Raw genomic sequence first — 18,142 nt, forward strand, 5'->3', positions numbered from 1 at the left:
TCAATGATTCCATATTGTTGCTCAGGACTTTTCTATCCTGTGAGATTATTGATAAAATAGACATTTGGACAAGTTAAAAGACATTTAGATAAGTACATGAATAAAAAAAGAGTTTAGGGGAGTATGGGCCAAATCCAGGCAGGTGGGACTAGTTTAGATTAGGAATGTGGTCGGCATGGATGAGGTGGACCAAAGGGTCTGTTTCCATAGAACATAGAACATAGAACAATATAGCACAGAACAGGTCCTTCGGCCCACGGTGTTGTGTCGAATATTTGTCCTAGCTTAAGCACCTATCCATGTACCTATCCAATTGCCGCTTAAAGGTCACCAATGATTCTTACTCAGCCACTCCCACAGGCAGCGCATTCCATGCCCCCACCACTCTCTGGGTAAAGAAACTACCCCTGACATCCCCCCTATACCTTCCACCCTTCACCTTAAATTTATGTCCCCTTGTAACACTCTGTTGTACTTGGAGAAAAAGTCTCTGTCTACTCTATCTATTCCTCTGACCATCTTATAAACCTCTATCAAGTCACCTCTCATCCTTCTCCATTCCAATGAGAAAAGGCCTAGCACTCTCAACCTATCCTCGTACGACCTATTCTCCATTCCAGGCAACATCCTGGTAAATCTCCTCTGCACCCTCTCCAAAGCTTCCACATCTTTCCTAAAATGAGGCGACCAGAACTGCACACAGTACTCCAAATGTGGCCTTACCAAGGTCCTGTACAGCTGCAACATCACCTCACGACTCTTGAATTGAATCCCTCTGTTAATGAACGCTAATACACCATGGGCCTTCTTACAAGCTCTATCCACCTGAGTGGCAACTTTCAAAGTTGACCCCAAGATCCCTCTGCTCCTCCACCTTACTAAGAACCCTACCGTTTCCATGTTGTATGACTCTCTGACTCTATAGTTCCACTTCCTGTATGAGATTATGAAATGGAATAATACAATTCACCCAGATGCAGGAGAAATTCTTTCACCTCTCTCTTCTACAGATTGAAAAATAATGTTTACCTGAGTAGCAAATATAATACAAGATATTTACATATCTTCCACCAAATATGCATTTACTGTCACTACGTACATACAGTGCAAATTGCACAACATCTTAATGAGGACTGAGGTGGTCAGTGAAATCCATGTTATCATCCTCACAGTGTCTTTCTGTCAAATTAACAATAGGTGTTGCATGATGCTGTTAAATTAGTTTAATAGTCATGGTGAGATCACCTATTGAGTGCACCGAAACTAATACTGCATTATGTCAGATGCTTACAACCAAATGCCTACAATGGACTTTATTATTTCATTAGGATCTTTCTGCAACTATTTGGTGAATTAATTTTGACATGGGAAAAAAGTTGAATACATGATTGAGGAGGACAGTTCAAGGTTGGGGAGACACTTGAGGCTGGTGGTTAGATAAGGAGGCTGGTAATCGAAAAAGCACCAGGGTCAATCATGTTTCTGTCTGACCCTGTCACAAGCAGTGCCTACTTTCCAATTAGCATGTTATGGCAATGTTTTTACAAACCTCCTTCAGCATAACGTAGGGGATTTATTGCACTTCAGCTAGACAGCTCCTTCAATAAGAAAAAAAAAACAACCAAGTTGAGGAGATAAAGATCTTCATTGTAGCAGAACATTAAGGATGTAGTTTTCAAGGAGCATTAAAAGCAGTTCACAATTTTAGTGTCAAGTTAGACCCCAAGATCAATTTCCTACCTGATATCTGTGCCATGGCTAATGCTACCTATTTCTACCTCTACAATATTGCCCAACTTCATCCCTGGCTCAATTCATTTACTGCTGAAATCTTCATTCATGCGTTTGTTATCTCGAAGCTTGACTATAATCCACTGCAGTTTCTGGCATTCAAAACTCTGTAAACTTATGGTCATCCAAAACTCTGCTGCCCATGTCCTAACTGACACCAAGTTATCTCAATACACAAAGATTATTGGCTACCGGAGAAACAATTTATTGCTTCCAAAATTCTCATCTTTGCTTTCAGATCCGTCCCTCGTCCCTCGCTACAATATTCACAAACAGCACTGTGGGTGTACTACACTACAGTAGTTCAATAAGATCGCTGATCATGTTCTTCTCTGGATCAATTAGAGATGAGAAGTATGCAATGGCCTATCCAGCAACCCTGAAATCTCATGAAAGAAAATCCTCTTCAAGCCCTACAACTCTCTGCGACCCTCCCCTACTAACCTCTTGAGCATCAAGGCTTCATTGGTGGCTATGCCCGCTGTTCCTTTGGTCCCAAGCTTTGGAATTCCATTCCTGTACCTCCCTGCCTCGCTACTTTGTTTTCCTCTCTCAGGCTCAAATACAACAAAAACAGTAAAGCTGTTGTTGATGCATTTAGTTGTCCTGCATCAACCTGGAAAAATCAACAAAAAAATGCCAGCAGTAGAAGATCAAGATTAACTTGTGGCGTTATGTAGAATAAAATCGTTACAGAACAGAAGTAGTCCATTCAGCCTATTGTGCGTGCTAACTCTCTTTAAGAGCAATTTACCTCATGCCTTCCTCCTATTTTCTGCAAAATGTTTTCATCTTCAGATATTGATCCAATTCTCTTCCAAAAGCCTTGGGCGAATTTGCCTCCAGATCACGTTTTCAGGAACATTCTCCCTGATAGTGTTGTCAGAAGTAACACTGTCACTGGTTTTGCACAATTTCAATTGCTGAACTTGAAACATGGAGCATACATTAGTCATGGGATGGTTTTCACCTTTCTGTGAGCACTAGGGTCAAATCTCTAATGTATTCACCATATTCCTTTGAACTGCACTTTTGTTAGTGTCAGAAAAAGATCTCAGTGACAAGGTGTTCTAAATGGGTTAACTTTTGACTGACAGTCAATCGGAGATAGAATACATATCACAATGCCTGAATTTTTTTGTCCCTTTCTTGTGGATTTGATTTTTATTTTCAGGCAATAGTTTGATGCGCATGTTACATATTCAGATGCAAGAGTACAGCTGTAAAGTCAAATATACAAAACTTGATGGATGTCTCAAACAAAAATATTCACAAATTACGTTTCATCTTTTATGTTGTAAATCAGAATTTTAGAAAGTACAATAAAAAGCATAAATGTCAGCCCAATATTTCCAATCCCCTTCATTTTGCAGTGTATAAACCTTCCAAGATTATGTCAATCTTTTGAGATTGTATTTAAATTCAAACTATTGATCAGCAGCCAATATTCCTGTGACAAAAAGAATAAGCCTAACAACTGACTTTTAATACAGAACCTTGAACATCCCAAAGTACTATAGAGGTGCATCATCAAACAATTTAATGCCCAGATTCTTTAGGTGATGCTTGGGAAAATGATTAAATCGATGAGCTTTGAGCTTCAAATAAAAGACAATAAAAGAGAGAGGTGTACAAATTTAGCTTTGGAATTTCAGAGTTTAGAACTTTCAGAACTGAAGTCATGGTCACTGAAGGTCGAATATTTAATATTAAGAATGCTCGTGGGGTCAGACCTGGAAGAGGGTAGATATTCCAGTGGATTGTAGACTGGAAGAAGATTTTTGAAATAGGAAGTGGAGCGACAAAGGAATTTGAGAAGTAGGGTGAGTGTTTTAAAATCTAAGCAATGCTTAACAAAATAAATGGGACTTCTTATGACAAAGAAAATAGAATTTTAAAGAACCTCTAGTCCACAGAGGAGCGTTGTTATAGGTTAGACAGAGGTTTATTCAAATAACCACGGCTACATTTAACAAGTGGATGAGAGTTTCAGCATCAGATGAGCTGAAGGGGGACAGAGATGGGTGAAGGTCTGGAGATGGAAATTGACATTCTTATCAGAAATCAGCAGATGATGTGATGTATTCATTTCAGAGTCAAGTATGAAACCGAGACTGCCAGACTGTTGCCAGAGTGTGGGATCAATTCGGTGATTGGGAAACATAATTTGTGACAGGGCCAAAATTACTGTCTCCAGGTTTTCAGATATTCACTTGGAGGAGGTCTATCCTGCAGTGTGTATTTAATAAGCAGGGTGACAGTCAGGGAGCTGAAAGAAGTGATAGTGAAGTAGGCTGTAAACTGAGGCAGTAAGTGCATGTCCATGAGAAGGCCCTCTGATCTGCCTCCCTTCTGAGAATCTGAAGGGGATGTGGATTTATTGGAGTTTGACCCCTTCCGTTCATTGGTGGTAAATTCCATTTAAGTAGGTATGTATTCCTTTCTTGTCAGCCCTTCTAAGGAGGTGGTGGTTTAGTGATAATGTCATTGGAGAGTCGAAGCTCTTAAATTTGTGAACACATGTTCACTTCCCACCAGGGCCATGAAAACCCATCTGGTTTACAAATATCTTTCAGGAAATTGACCACCCTTAACTGGTCTGACCTTGATGTGACTCCACACCACAGCAATGTGGTTGACTCTTGACCACCCTCTGAAATGGCCTAGCAAGCAATTCATTTCAAGGGCAATTAGGGATGGGTGACAGATGCAGGCCTTGCCAGTGATGCCCACATCCTATGAAAGAATGAATGAAAAGATACCAGAAATGATATGAGAAGACATTTTAAATTTAGAGTTGGATCATTCAGGAATGAAGTCAGGAAACAGTTCCTAACGGACAGGAGAACCAAATTCTGGAATTACTATTCTCAAAATCTGTCAACTGCGTCAATTGAAATTTTGATGATGCGTCAATTGAAATCTTTAAGAGTGGAAGCAATTGGGTCATTGAATATGAATTAAGGCAAAGGATCGATGAGCTTGTGGTTCAGGGCAGCTATGTTCCACTTAAAATGGCAGAGTTGGTGGATTATTTTTGCTATGTTCTTACCTAATGATTCTAACAAATATACTTCCAATAGACTTAAAGATTTATACATACACACATAGACTTAGGTCATATTATGGGCCACATGTAGATCCTAAAAGAAAAGGAAATTGAATGATATTCAATATCTGGGTATAACATTTTGGTCGAGACTTTGAGTAAGTTTGTACTCACTACCTATCCTTGCTCCATGGCTCCCCCTCTTGGATGACAATCTATTGCTGTGATATGCGGGGTCTAGCATTGGGTGGATGCGTTGCTCATGCTGCCTACCCCTTCCCACCAACACTGTCATTGTAGCTGGCACCAGTACTCATCCACATGTAATCAATGACCCAAAGTCTGACTAAATCAAAGGCTATGAGAGTATGTCAGGAAGATGGAGTTAAGGTAAAAGTTAGTCATAATATTGTTGAATGGTAGAGCTCGCTCAAGGGGCCAAATAGCCTATTACTGCCTCCATTCCCTATGTGCTTATGTTCTATTTCTGTCTGGCAACCTGATTTATGTATTTAACTGCAAAGCACCTACTGCTATTTTAATGACCAAATTCTTGGCACTGTTATAAGCAAAACCTTTATGTTAACCCATTTACAAGGTAGCACTCAATACATTGCTTGAACAGGCCTCAGTCTACAAAAATCATCTAGATGGTGAATGGAGTCAGGGTGAGGTAGGGAATTGGGAAAGCAGATAATGTGTGGCGGGGATGATTGGACATAAACGTAATTCAGTTTCTATTTTAAAAACTGTCACAAAGTTATTTTTGCTTGGCAGAAACAGAAAGAGCACATCTCTTGTAGCAATTTTGATATTTTTTGGATTGGCTATGGCCATTAGTAAAATAGGACTCAGATACTGTTAGTTTACCCACTCATGTGTTTGTTACTAATGCTGTATTAGCACAGAGCCGCGGATACCAAAAAGTCTTTGTTGAAATTAAATCATTTAAATTTTCATGTGTGTATTAGATGGAATCTACATGCAGTAGCTCAGAATCAATTCATGATTATAAACTTTCAAAGCTAAATTACTGATCCTCTGTTATGCTGAAAATATGTTGACGATCCAGATCACAAATTTAAAAATCACAAATGGTGATGATGCAACTGCATAACCTCAGTGCAAGAGGTAGTGTCGCCATTTATCATAGTAATTCTACTCACGTTACTATCTTCAATTTTATGATGATCTCACTTACATTTTTCAGGTAAGCACTTGAATGATGGGCAGTGGCATTGCATTCATTTCAATGCAAGAAGGAATCATGTCAGTATCACACTGGACAATGATGCTGCATCGACGGTTCATTCAACTGTGCAGATTCATTCAGGAAACAGTTATTATTTTGGAGGTAAGACAGATCCCTTGCTTCACATTTGTCAATTCTGCTTATTATTAATTTTATTTAATATGTTATTGCTTTACAATCTTGTGAATCAACAACATCCAATTGAGTCCCTCCATAAAATTCACAACAGCAAAGACTCTACTCTTGCCACAGACATATGCAGACTAGCTAAATCCATTTATCTATTGATCTAAAGGAAAGTTCACTAAAGAGTTTTCTTAAACCCCAGGACTAATTCAATTCCTGTCTTCCATTATTTAAGTATTCAAGAAGTCAGCAAATTTCCTTTTCATATTATCTGAAAAGGGTTCAGCTTGCTGAAAGAGTGATTTAAGCATATTTTCACAGGAACTTTCAAAATGCAGTTGAAGCAAACTAATTTGGAGAGTTTGGGAAAAATGCTGGACTATTTAACAAAATTGGATATATCTTTCAAAGAACCAGCACAAACATAATGGGCAGAGTGGCTCCCTTATCCAGTATAAGATTTTAAGAAGTGTGAAGACTACTGCCTTTACTTAGATTACCTACAGTGTGGAAACAGGCCCTTCGGCCCAACAAGTCCACACCGACCCTCCGAAGAGCAACCCACCCAGACCCATTCCCCTACATTTACCCTTTCACCTAACACTGCGGGCAATTTAGCATGGCCAATTCAGCTAACCTGCACATTTTTGGACTGTGAGAGAAAACCAGAGCACCCGGAGGAAACCCACGCAGACACAGGGAGAATGTGCAAACTCCACATTGAACCTGGGTCTCTGCTGCCCTGTGAGGCAGCAGTGCTAATCACTGTGCCACCGTGCTGCCCCCATTTTTACTAAATGTTTCTGTATTATTGATTGTGGACTGCAACGGGAAAAGGACTGCTTTAGAAACTAAAGATTGTAGAAGTGGTTGCTGCACTTTTTAAAAGTAGGCTACCAGCACATATTGGAAGTGCTGCTAACACTGTTGCTTGTATGAACAGTGGGATAGATTAATGCAAACAGATTTGGGGTAGTACAATGGCAGGTCCGGCTGGCAACAAGTATCTGATTGGTCTGTGAAATGATAAACGATTGTCAATGACAAAGATGTCCTGCCTGTCAAAAACTATCCAATTGTTTGCCAGCTAGCTGAACAGTTTGTGGATGTGAATGAGATCACTAGAAACCTTTGAAACTCCAGACGGTGTTTCTGTCCAAAAAAAACAAAATCTTGAATAAGTGCTGTTTGTTTTCTTGATTTGATTTAATTTATTGTTGTCACGTTACACCCCGACAGTAGATGCACAAAAACAGGCTCAACATTCGATTTGAAGTTAGTTGAGTCCATTCAGCAGTGTAATAACAGAGGAGAAGAAGCTGTTCTGGAACCTGTTGGTGCATGTGTTCAAGCTTCTGAATCCTCTGCCTGATGGAAGAGGTTGCAAGAGAATATTATCAGAACAGGAGGAGTTTTTGATGATGTTGGCAGCCTTTCCATGGCAACGGGAGATGTAGATGTAGTCCATGGATGGGAAGTTGGCTTTCATGATGATCTGAGCTCTGTGCACCACTTTCTGTAGTTTCTTATGAACCTGAGCAGAGCAGTTCCTTTCCAAGCCATTATTCATGCAGATAGAATGCTTTCTGTGGTGCAGCTGTAAAGGCTGGTGAGGGTCCTTATAGACATGCTGAAAATCCTATGCCTCCTGAAGAGAAAGCGGCATTGTTGTGTTTTCTTGATTGTTGCATCTACGTGGGAGGTCCAGGACAAATTATTGGTTATCGTCACTCCTCACAACTTAATGCTCTTGACCTCAGATCCATTGATGTAGGCAGGAGCGTTTCATCACCCTTTCTTCCTAGTTTTGACCAGTCTTTAGTCTTGCTGACATTGAGCGAGAGGTTGTCCTCACTGCACCACATCACCAATCTGCACAGCTGATCTGCACAGGATCGGAGTGCACAGCCGGAGACTCTGTCTGGGCCAGTCACTTTCCTCGTGTTTACTATCAAGAAGGCTGATCTGACGTCTACAACGGGACAGCGGGAACTGGTGGATCAGGGGTTGCCCGAGCAGATGACACTGCACCACTGGCATTCTGCTCAAGCCGAGATAGAAAGCATTGTGGACAGAGGCTATTGAAATACTTTCCCAGTTTTGCCCTCCACCAAAAAAAAATTGTATGTGCTTGTCTTCATATGTTCACATTGAAAGATTTATAACAGAGTTAGAGTTTAAACTAATGGAGTTACATTGCAATACTTCATATCCAGAACATAGAACATAGAACAGTACAGCACAGAACAGGCCTTCAACCCACGATGTTGTGCCGACCACTGATCCTTATGTATGCACCCTCAAATGTCTGTGACCATATGTATATCGAGGAGTCTCTTAAATGTCCCCAATGCCCTGCCTCCACAATTGCTGCTGGCAACGCATTCCATGCTCTCACAACTCTCTGTAAAGAACCCGCCTCTGACATCCCCTCTATACTTTCCTCCAACCAGCTTAAAACTATGACCCCTCGTGTTAGTCATTTCTGCCCTGGGAAATAGTCTCTGGCTATCAACTTTATCTATGCCTCTCATTACCTTGTATACCTCAATTAGGTCCCCTCTTCTCCTCCTTTTCTCCAATGAAAAAAGTCCAAGCTCAGTCAACCTCTCCTTATAAGATAAGCCCTCCAGTCCAGGCAGCATCCTGGTAAGCCTCCTCTGAACCCGCTCCAAAGCATCCACATCTTTCTTATAATAGGGCGACCAGAACTGGACGCAGTATTCCAAGTGCGGTCTAACCAAAGTTTTATAGAGCTGCAACAAGATCTCACGACTCTTAAACTCAATACCCCTGTTAATGAAAGCCAAAACACCATATGCTTTCTTAAGAATCTGTGTATATGTAGTGACAATCAGTCATAGGCATTCTTAAATACAGAAAGCTGGTCTATGCTTTCTCTTAACCTAGGTCTAAAAAGATAGGTAAATTGGGGAAATCACCAATTTCAAGCTGTATCGGTGAAGCTCTCCACAGCCTCAGACCAGCACTGTACTACTTTCTATACTGGGTCCTCTCGTTTCAACTTCTGCTTGTAAGCTGGCAGGAGGAACACCTTTTTTACCACTTGTGGTAAACTAAGCCTTTTAACCGATAGATCAGAAAACTGGTAGATGCTTTCTCTTAACCTGGGTCTTAAAAGATAGGTAAATTGGGGAATTCTGCATTATCTGATTAAATCTTTAATTTTTGCGACAATTCAGAATTCTCAGGCTTGACTTACAATGCATTACTCCAATAAGATGCGATAAAATCAATAATTCTCTCACTTCATTATTCACATCTAGCCGATAAATTGTTGTAGTGACACTGCATTTGTCCCATCACATCACATTTCTAAAAAGTATTCTGTCAATGCTTATCCTTTTTGGATATTTATCTTTTGTTAAGACTCTGGCTGATCTAGAATGCACTATTTCCACGAGGGATCTTTTCATATATCCGCTAATCCGTGCAGTGGGCTGGGAGAGAAGTATGTAATCATCTCTGATTTTAAAAAGCCCAAATGTGAAAATGCTCAGCATCTCTATAGGGAGAGCATCTATGTTATTTTTTTGGGCTCTGTTGTGATAATCTCTAGCCTCTCTTGAGATTTGTTAAAATAATTGTCTCTTTTTTTTCCATTCAGTATTTGCAGACAAAGGTATGCAACTTGCTTCATGCAGAAGCATAGAAGGAAGTCATTAGTTCCACCATGCATGGTGGACTCTTTAAAACAGCCTCCTCTTGGTCTCTTACCCCTTCACATCTCTTGACAATAGATGTCTGCATTTCTTCTATAAAACTGGTTCATACTTTTGAATGCATTAACGAAACCGTACCTTTATTCACTCATTTCTAAATATCTTTATATAACATATAAATTGTTGTGCCTGTTTTAAAATGTGGCACTCTTGTACTTATCCTGATGAGTGCATTGTGATAATTTCAGCAGCACATATCTCTTTTCAGCAATATTCAAGTTATGAACTATTGAGTAATGATGTTCATGATGCAACTGACCACTCAGCCACTTTCTGATGTATTCAGCTTTTGAATATATTAAAGGAAACTGTACCTTCATTGACTCTGTTCTAGAGAATGGCTCCTCCATTCCTGATGAAGGGCTTATGCTTGAAACTTTGATTCTCCTGTTGCTCGGATGCTGCATGACCTGCTGTGCTTTTCCAGCACTACCATCGCCTCCGATACTCCAGCATCTGCAGTCCTCACTTTCTCCTGGTTGAACTCAGCCAACTTTAAAATGTATGATACTGATTGTTCTTTTACTTTTTCCATTAAATGCCTTAGTGACCGACTTTAATAGAAATTGTCAAGAAATCATAATGGAGTATCATTGTCTCTTACTTAAATTGGACTCATTACAATAAAGAAACCTACAGGGATAGTTTCTTGATTGTTTTTGTTGCCAAATGCAAAAGTAAATAATGACTTATTCCATGGTCTTTGATGTATGACTACTGTTGCACACTGAGCATGTCTTCCCTTATGATATTCTTAGCTAATTTTTATGCATGTGTTCTCTTTCTAAGGCTGCCCTGAAACTGTCAGAAATGCTGGATGTTCAAATCCCTTTGGTGCTTTCCATGGCTGCATGCGACTCATCTTCATAGACAATCAGCCAGCAGATCTCATTCTGGTTCAGCAAGGCTTGCTCGGAAACTTTAGTGACCTTCAACTAGACTTGTGCGGTATTGTAGACAGGTAACTATATTTCGTGACACATGTGGCCTGGACAACTGTACATTGTTCTGGTTAAAAACGATTGAGTAATACAAAAAAACACCACAGTGAGGTGCAGCATCAGCTCAAAATCTAAGTCAAAGACCAGAGTTTAACCATTAATAGTATCTGACAATTGTAAAGAAACCGAGGACAAGATTACTTGGTTCACATGTTTGTCCTTTGGACATAGAAGTAAATTTTTTTTTACACATTTTGGCATTTCACATTTTGTCAAGACAAGTGAGTGTGCTCAGGGTGGGATGATCTTTGGAGGGCCAGTGTAGACTCGATGGGCTGAATGACCTGCTTCCATACCGTAGGGATTCTATGATTAAAACAGATTAGCAGCTATTTGCTTTCTACAAATCTTTGTGTATTTCCTTCATTAGAACCATGGATACATTTCAAAATATATGGTCAATGGGAAAGTACGTTGCAACATTATGAAGAGGTGTTTTCTTCCAATAAGAATGGAACTGCAGCAAGGATTGTTTTTGGATTTGTCAATTACCCTTTTAAACCTTCTGAGCATCTAACCTTTATTCGAGATGGCTTGCACTGCTTTACTTTTACATAAGAAAAAGTAAAACTCAGAGAGATCGCAGTTTCTTTCCCATGTGCCTTCTTTGCTTGTGCCTTCTGTCTACTTGTGCTGACACATTCAGGGATTTATAGACTTATAGAGTCATAGAGTCATAGAGATGTACAGCATGGAAACAGACCCTTCGGTCCAACCCGTCCATGCCGACCAGATATCCCACCCAATCTAGTCCTGCACCCTCCAAACCCTTCCTATTCATATACCCATCCAAATGCTTATTAAATGTTGCAATTGTACCAGCCTCCACCACATCCTCTGGCAGCTCATTCCATATACATACCACCATCCCCTTTCCCTTCTCACCCTAAACCTATGCCTTCTAGTTCTGGACTCCCCAACCCCAGGGAAAAGACTTTGCCTATTTATCCTATCCATGCCCCTCATAATTTTGTAAACCTCCATAAGGTCACCCCTCAGCCTCCGACGCTCCAGGGAAAACAGCTCCAGCCTGTTCAGCCTCTCCCTGTAGCTCAGATCCTCCAACCCTGGCAACATCCTTGTAAATCTTTTCTGAAACCTTTCAAGTTTCACAATATCTTTCCGATAGAAAGGAGACCAGAATTGCAAGCAATATTCCAACAGTGGCCTAACCAATGTCCTGTACAGCCGCAACATGACCTCCCAACTCCTGTACTCAATACTCTGACCAATAAAGGAAAGCATACCAAACACCTTCTTCACTATCCTGTCTACCTGTGTCTCCACTTTCAAGGAGCTATGAACCTGCACTCCAAGGTCTCTTTGTTCAGCAACACTCCCTAGGACCTTACCATTAAGTGTATAAGTCCTGCTAAGATTTGTTTTCCCAAAATGCAGCACCTCGCATTTATCTGAATTAAACACCATCTGCCACTTCTCAGCCCATTGGCCCATCTGGTCAAGATCCTGTTGTAATCTGAGGTAACCCTCTTCGCTATCTACTGCACCTCCAATTTTGGTGTCATCTGAAAACTTACTAACTGTACCTCTTATGGTCGCATCCAAATCATTTATGTAAATGACAAAAAAGTAGAGGACCCAGCACCGATCCTTGTGACACTCCACTGGTCACAGGCCTCCAGACTGAAAAACAACCCTCCACCACCACCCTCTGTCTTCTACCTTGGAGCCAGTTCTGTATCCAAATGGCTAGTTCTCCCTTTTTTCCATGAGATCTAATCTTGCTAATCAGTCTCCCATGGGGAACCTTGCCGAACACCTTACTGAAGTCCATATAGATCACATCTACTGCTCTGCCCTCATCAATCTTCCATTTGTTCCTCAGTACTCCCTGGGGACCCGTCATTCATTGTGTATATCCTTCCTTTATTATGATGTGGAGGAGCCGGTGTTGGGCTGGGGTGTACAAAGTTAAAAAAAATCACACAACGCCAGGCTATAGTCCAACAGGTTTATTTGGAAGCACTAGCTTTCGGAGTGCTGCTCCTTCATCAGGTGGTTGTAATAATTGTACTCCACTACCACCTGATGAAGGAACAGTGCTCCGAAAGCAATAGACAATAGACAATAGACAATAGGTGCAGGAGTAGGCCATTCAGCCCTTCGAGCCTGCACCGCCATTCAATATGATCATGGCTGATCATTCCTAATCAGTATCCTCTTCCTGCCTTATCTCCATAACCCTTGATTCCACTATCTTTGAGAGCTCTACCCAACTCTTTCTTAAATGAATCCAGGGACTGGGCCTCCACTACCCTCTGGGGCAGAGCATTCCACACAGCCACCACTCTCTGGGTGAAGAAGTTTCTCCTCATCTCTGTCCTAAATGGTCTACCCCATATTTTTAAGCTGTGTCCTCTGGTTCGGCATCACCCATCAGTGGAAACATGTTTCCTACTGCCAGAGTGTCCAATCCTTTCATAATCTTATATGTCTCAATCAGATCCCCTCTCAGTCTGCTAAACTCAAGGGTATACAAGCCCAGTCGCTTTAGTCTTTCAGTGTAAGGTAATCCCGCCATTCCAGGAATTGACCTCGTGAACCTACGCTGCACTCCCTCAATAGCCAGAATGACTTTCCTCAAATTTGGAGACCTGAACTGCACACAGTACTCCAGGTGTGGTCTCACCAGGGCCCTGTACAGCTGCAGAAGCACCTCTCTGCTTCTATACTCAATTCCTCTTGTTATGAAGGCCAGCTTGCTATTAGCCTTCTTCACTACCTGCTGTACCTGCATGCTTGCCTTCATTGACTGGTGTACAAGAACACCCAGATCTCTCTGTACTGCCCCTTTACCTAAATTGATTCCATTTAGGTAGTAATCTGCCTTCCTGTTCTTCCCACCAAAGTGGATAACCATACATTTATCCACATTAAACTGCATCTGCCATGCATCTGCCCACTCACCTAACTTGTCCAGGTCACCCTGTAATCTCCTAACATCCTCATCACATTTCACCCTGCCACCCAGCTTTGTATCATCAGCAAATTTGCTAATGTTACTGCTGATACCATCTTCTATATCATTAACATATATTGTAAAAAGCTGCAGTCCCAGCACAGATCCCTGCGGTACCCCACTGGTCACTGCCTGCCATTCTGAAATGGAGCCGTTTATCACTACCCTTTGTTTCCTATCAGCCAACCAATTTTCAATCCAATCGAGTACTTTGCCCCCAATACCATGCGCCCTAATTTTATTCACTAACCTCCTGTGTGGGACTTTATCAAAAGCTTTCTGAAAGTCCAGGTACACTACATCTACTGGATCTCCCTCGTCCATCTTCAGAGTTACATCCTCAAAAAATTCAAGAAGGTTAGTCAAGCATGATTTCCCCTTCATAAGTCCATGCTGACTCTGACCGATCCTGTTACTAGTATCCAGATGTGCCGTAATTTCATCCTTTATGATAGACTCCAGCATCTTTCCCACCACTGAGGTCAGACTAACTGGTCTATAATTTCCTGCTTTCTCTCGCCCACCTTTCTTAAAAAGTGGTATAACATTAGCCACCCTCCAATCCTCAGGAACCGACCCCGAATCTATTGAACTCTGGAAAATAATCACCAACGCATCCACGATTTCCCGAGCCACCTCCTTCAGTACCCTGGGATGCAGACCATCAGGCCCCGGAGACTTATCAACCTTCAGACCTAACAGTCTCTCCAACACCAAATCCTGGCAAATATAAATTCCCTTAAGTTCAGGTCCTTCAGCCACTGTTACCTCAGGGAGATTGCTTGTGTCTTCCCCAGTGAACACAGATCTGAAGTACCCATTTAATTCTTCTGTCATTTCTTTGTTCCCCGTAATATATTCCCCTGCTTCTGTCTTCAAGGGCCCAATTTTAGTCCTAACCATTTTTTTGCCTTGCACATACCTAAAAAAGCTTTTACTATCCTCCTTTGTATTATTGGCCAGTTTACCTTCGTACCTCATTTTTCCTCTGCGTATTTCCTTCTTAGTAATCCTCTGTTGCTCTTTAAAAGCTTCCCAGTCCTCAGTTTTCCCACTTATCTTTGCTATGTTATACTTTTTCTCTTTTAACTTTATATGTTTCTTAACTTCCCTCGTCAGCCACAGCCGCCCATGCCTCCTCCTGGGATCTTTCTTCCTTTTAGGAATGAACTGATCCTGCAACTTCTGCATTATACACAGAAATATCCACCATTGTTCCTCCACGGTCATCCCTGCTAAGGTATTGCACAAATTGAACTTTGATCAGCTCCTCCCTCATAGCTCCATAGTTCCCTTTATTCAACAGAAGTACTGTCACTTCAGACTGTACCTCTCCCTCTCAAGTTGCAGATTGAAGCTTATTGTATTATGGTCACTACTTCCCAATGGCTCCTTCACTTCGAGGTCTCTGACCAATTCTGGTTCGTTGCACAATACCAGATCCAGATTTGCCTTCTCCCTGTTTGGCTCCAGTACCAGCTGCTCTAAGAATCCATCTCTGAGGCACTCCACAAAGTCTCTTTCTTGAGGTCCAATACCATCCTGATTCTCCCAGTCTATCTGCATGTTAAAATCCCCCATAACAACTGGAGTAACATCTTTGCGACAGGCCAATTTCAGCTCCTGATTCAACTTACAACCGACATTCAGACTACTGTTTGGGGGCCTGTAGATGACTCCCAAGAGGGTCTTTTTACCCTTAGTATTTCTCAGCTCTATCCACACTGACTCTACATCCCCTGACTCTAGGTCCCCCCGCGCAAGGGACTGAATCTCCTCCCTTACCAACAAAGCCACCCCACCCCCTCTGCCCATCAGTCTGTCCTTATGATAGCACGTGTATCCTTGAATATTCATTTCCCAGGCCCTGTCCACTTGAAGCCACATCTCAGTTATCCCCACAATATCGTATCTGCCAATTTCCAAAAGAGCCTCAAGCTCATCCATCTTATTTCTAATGCTTCGTGCATTCATGTATAGTATTTTTAATTTGTTACTGCTCTCACCCTTCCCATTAACCCCTATTTCACTCAACTTTACAGCTTGATCCCTTTCCGAGTTTTCTGCCTCATTGATACAGTTGTCTTTCTTGACTTCTCTTGTTCTAACTTTCCCTTCAATTTCCTTTTTAAACATCCAGTTTGTCCCCTCCCCCCCGCTACTTAGTTTAAATGTAGCGTTGTTGCAGTAGAAAACCTGCCTGCCAGAATGCTGGTCCCTAACCTATTAAGGTGCAAACCGTCTCTCTTGTAGAATTTATGCTTACCACAAAACATACCCCAGTGATCCAAGAACTTAAATCCTTGCTTCCTGCACCAGTTCCCCAACCACACGTTCAAGTCCATTATCTCCCTGTTTCTGGCCTCACCAGCCCGAGGAACTGGAAGCAAACCGGAGATAACCACCTTGGAGACCTGCTTTTCAGCCTTCTTCCTAGTTCTCCAAAGTCCCGCTGTAGTAAGTTCCTCCTCTTCTTCCCGACATCATTTGTGCCGACATGTACCACCACCTCTGGTTCTTCACCCTTGTCCTTGAGGATTTCCCGCACTCTGTCCGCGATGTCTTTCACCCTGGCACCAAGAACGCAACACACCATCCTTAAATCCCGTCTGCTGCCACAAAAACCCCGGTCAGTTCCTCTCACAAGGGAGTCCCCTATTACCATGGCTCTGTGCGATGTCCGACTCTTCCGCTCTTCCTCTGCGCCAACATTTGATTGACAGTCCTGGCCGCCTCGCGGACTGGCAGTGTCATCAGTCTCTACTGTTTCCAAAAGTTTCAACTTGTTCCTGACAGCTCCTTCTCCCGGGGTCTCTTGCACCTGTCTCCTCTCTGCCTTGCTCATCGTCTGCTCTCTTCTGCTCTCTTCTGCTCTCTTCTGGCATGATTGGTGTAATCACCTCGCTGAAGGTCTTGTCCAGAAAGATCTTGTGCTCTCGGATGAGCCTAAGGTCCTCGAGTTCCTTCATAAGCGCTGCAATATGCTCGGTCAGGAGCTGAATGTGCACACACTTTCCACACATATACGAGCTAGTGCTTCCAAATGAATCTTTTGGACTAGAACCTGTTGTTGTTTGATTTTTAACTTCTTTTATTACACCTCCCAAAATGCATATTGCTTATTCGGATTAAATTCCATCTGCCAGTGTCCTCCCCAATTTACCAACTCAGACTGTAGCCTGAGACCATCCTCCTTAGTAACTAATAACACCACCAACCTTTGTCACCTGCAAACTCACAAATTATATCTTCTACTTTCTCATCCAAGTTGTTAACGTATATATTAAACAGCAATGGTGCCAGTACTGATCCCTGTGGTACACCACTGGTCACAGGCTTCCAATCACAAAAATAACCTTCTATCATCATCCTTTGCCAACTTGTCTTCAATTCCATGAGCTCTTACCTTTTGGACCAACCTCCCATGTGTGACCTTGTCAACAACCTTATTGAAGTCTATGTAGACAACATCAACTGCGCTAACCTCAATATATCTAATCACCTTTTCAAAACAACTAAATAAATTAGTCAGACAGGATCTGCATCTAAGAAATGTATCCTGACTATCCCTGATCAATCCCTGCCTTTCCTTCAGATTTTTTCCAATATTTTCATTACCACGGACATATTTTAACCAGCCTTCAGACTATCTGGCCTATTGCTGCTGCCTTTCTTGAACAAAGGAGCCACATTAACTATTTTCTTGTCATCTGGCAATCTCCTCCCTTGCTTTCTGTAGTGGCCTGGGATATATCTCATTTGGCCCTGGGATTTGTGCAGGTGTATGCCTGTTAAAATGTGTAATGCCTCCTCCCCAATAATCTTAATATCTTCTGGAACATCACCATCATAACTGAAATCCACAACTACAATATCTTTCTCCTCTGTGAATACAGATGAGAAGCACTCAAAGATATTTCACGGCTTCCCTTTGCCTTCCTAATTTCCTTTTTAATAAATTGTCTACACTCTCTATACTTTTGAAGTTTGATTTTTTAATACGTTGTAACTGTCATATGCTTCCTTTTTCTTTACAAACTCTTGATATCCCTTGACATCCAGGGTTCCCTGGACTTGCTACCCTTGTCGCTTACTTTGAAAGGAACATGCTGAACACTCACTATACCACTTTTAAAAGACTTCCACTTTCTAAATGCAGACTTACCTGTAAGTAACTGCTCCCAGTCTATGTTTGTCAGA

The 18,142-nt window shown here is 41.7% G+C and overlaps 1 protein-coding gene across 2 annotated transcripts in view; it reads left to right on the forward strand.

Annotated features, from left to right (window-relative positions):
- LOC122551779 (contactin-associated protein-like 5) overlaps positions 1–18,142 on the forward strand; it is an 888,067-nt gene that overhangs the window by 409,880 nt on the left and 460,045 nt on the right. For both annotated transcript variants that reach the window (XM_087989329.1, XM_043694242.2), the window contains exons 9-10: positions 6,051–6,194; positions 10,751–10,922. In XM_087989329.1, coding sequence (XP_087845455.1) covers positions 6,051–6,194; positions 10,751–10,922 — 316 coding nt within the window. The remainder of the gene's footprint in view (positions 1–6,050; positions 6,195–10,750; positions 10,923–18,142) is intronic.

Source organism: Chiloscyllium plagiosum, unplaced genomic scaffold (assembly GCF_037043375.1).
Source record: "Chiloscyllium plagiosum isolate Xiang-an unplaced genomic scaffold, Cpla_swu_hap1 HiC_scaffold_7, whole genome shotgun sequence".
Lineage (NCBI taxonomy): Eukaryota > Metazoa > Chordata > Chondrichthyes > Orectolobiformes > Hemiscylliidae > Chiloscyllium > Chiloscyllium plagiosum.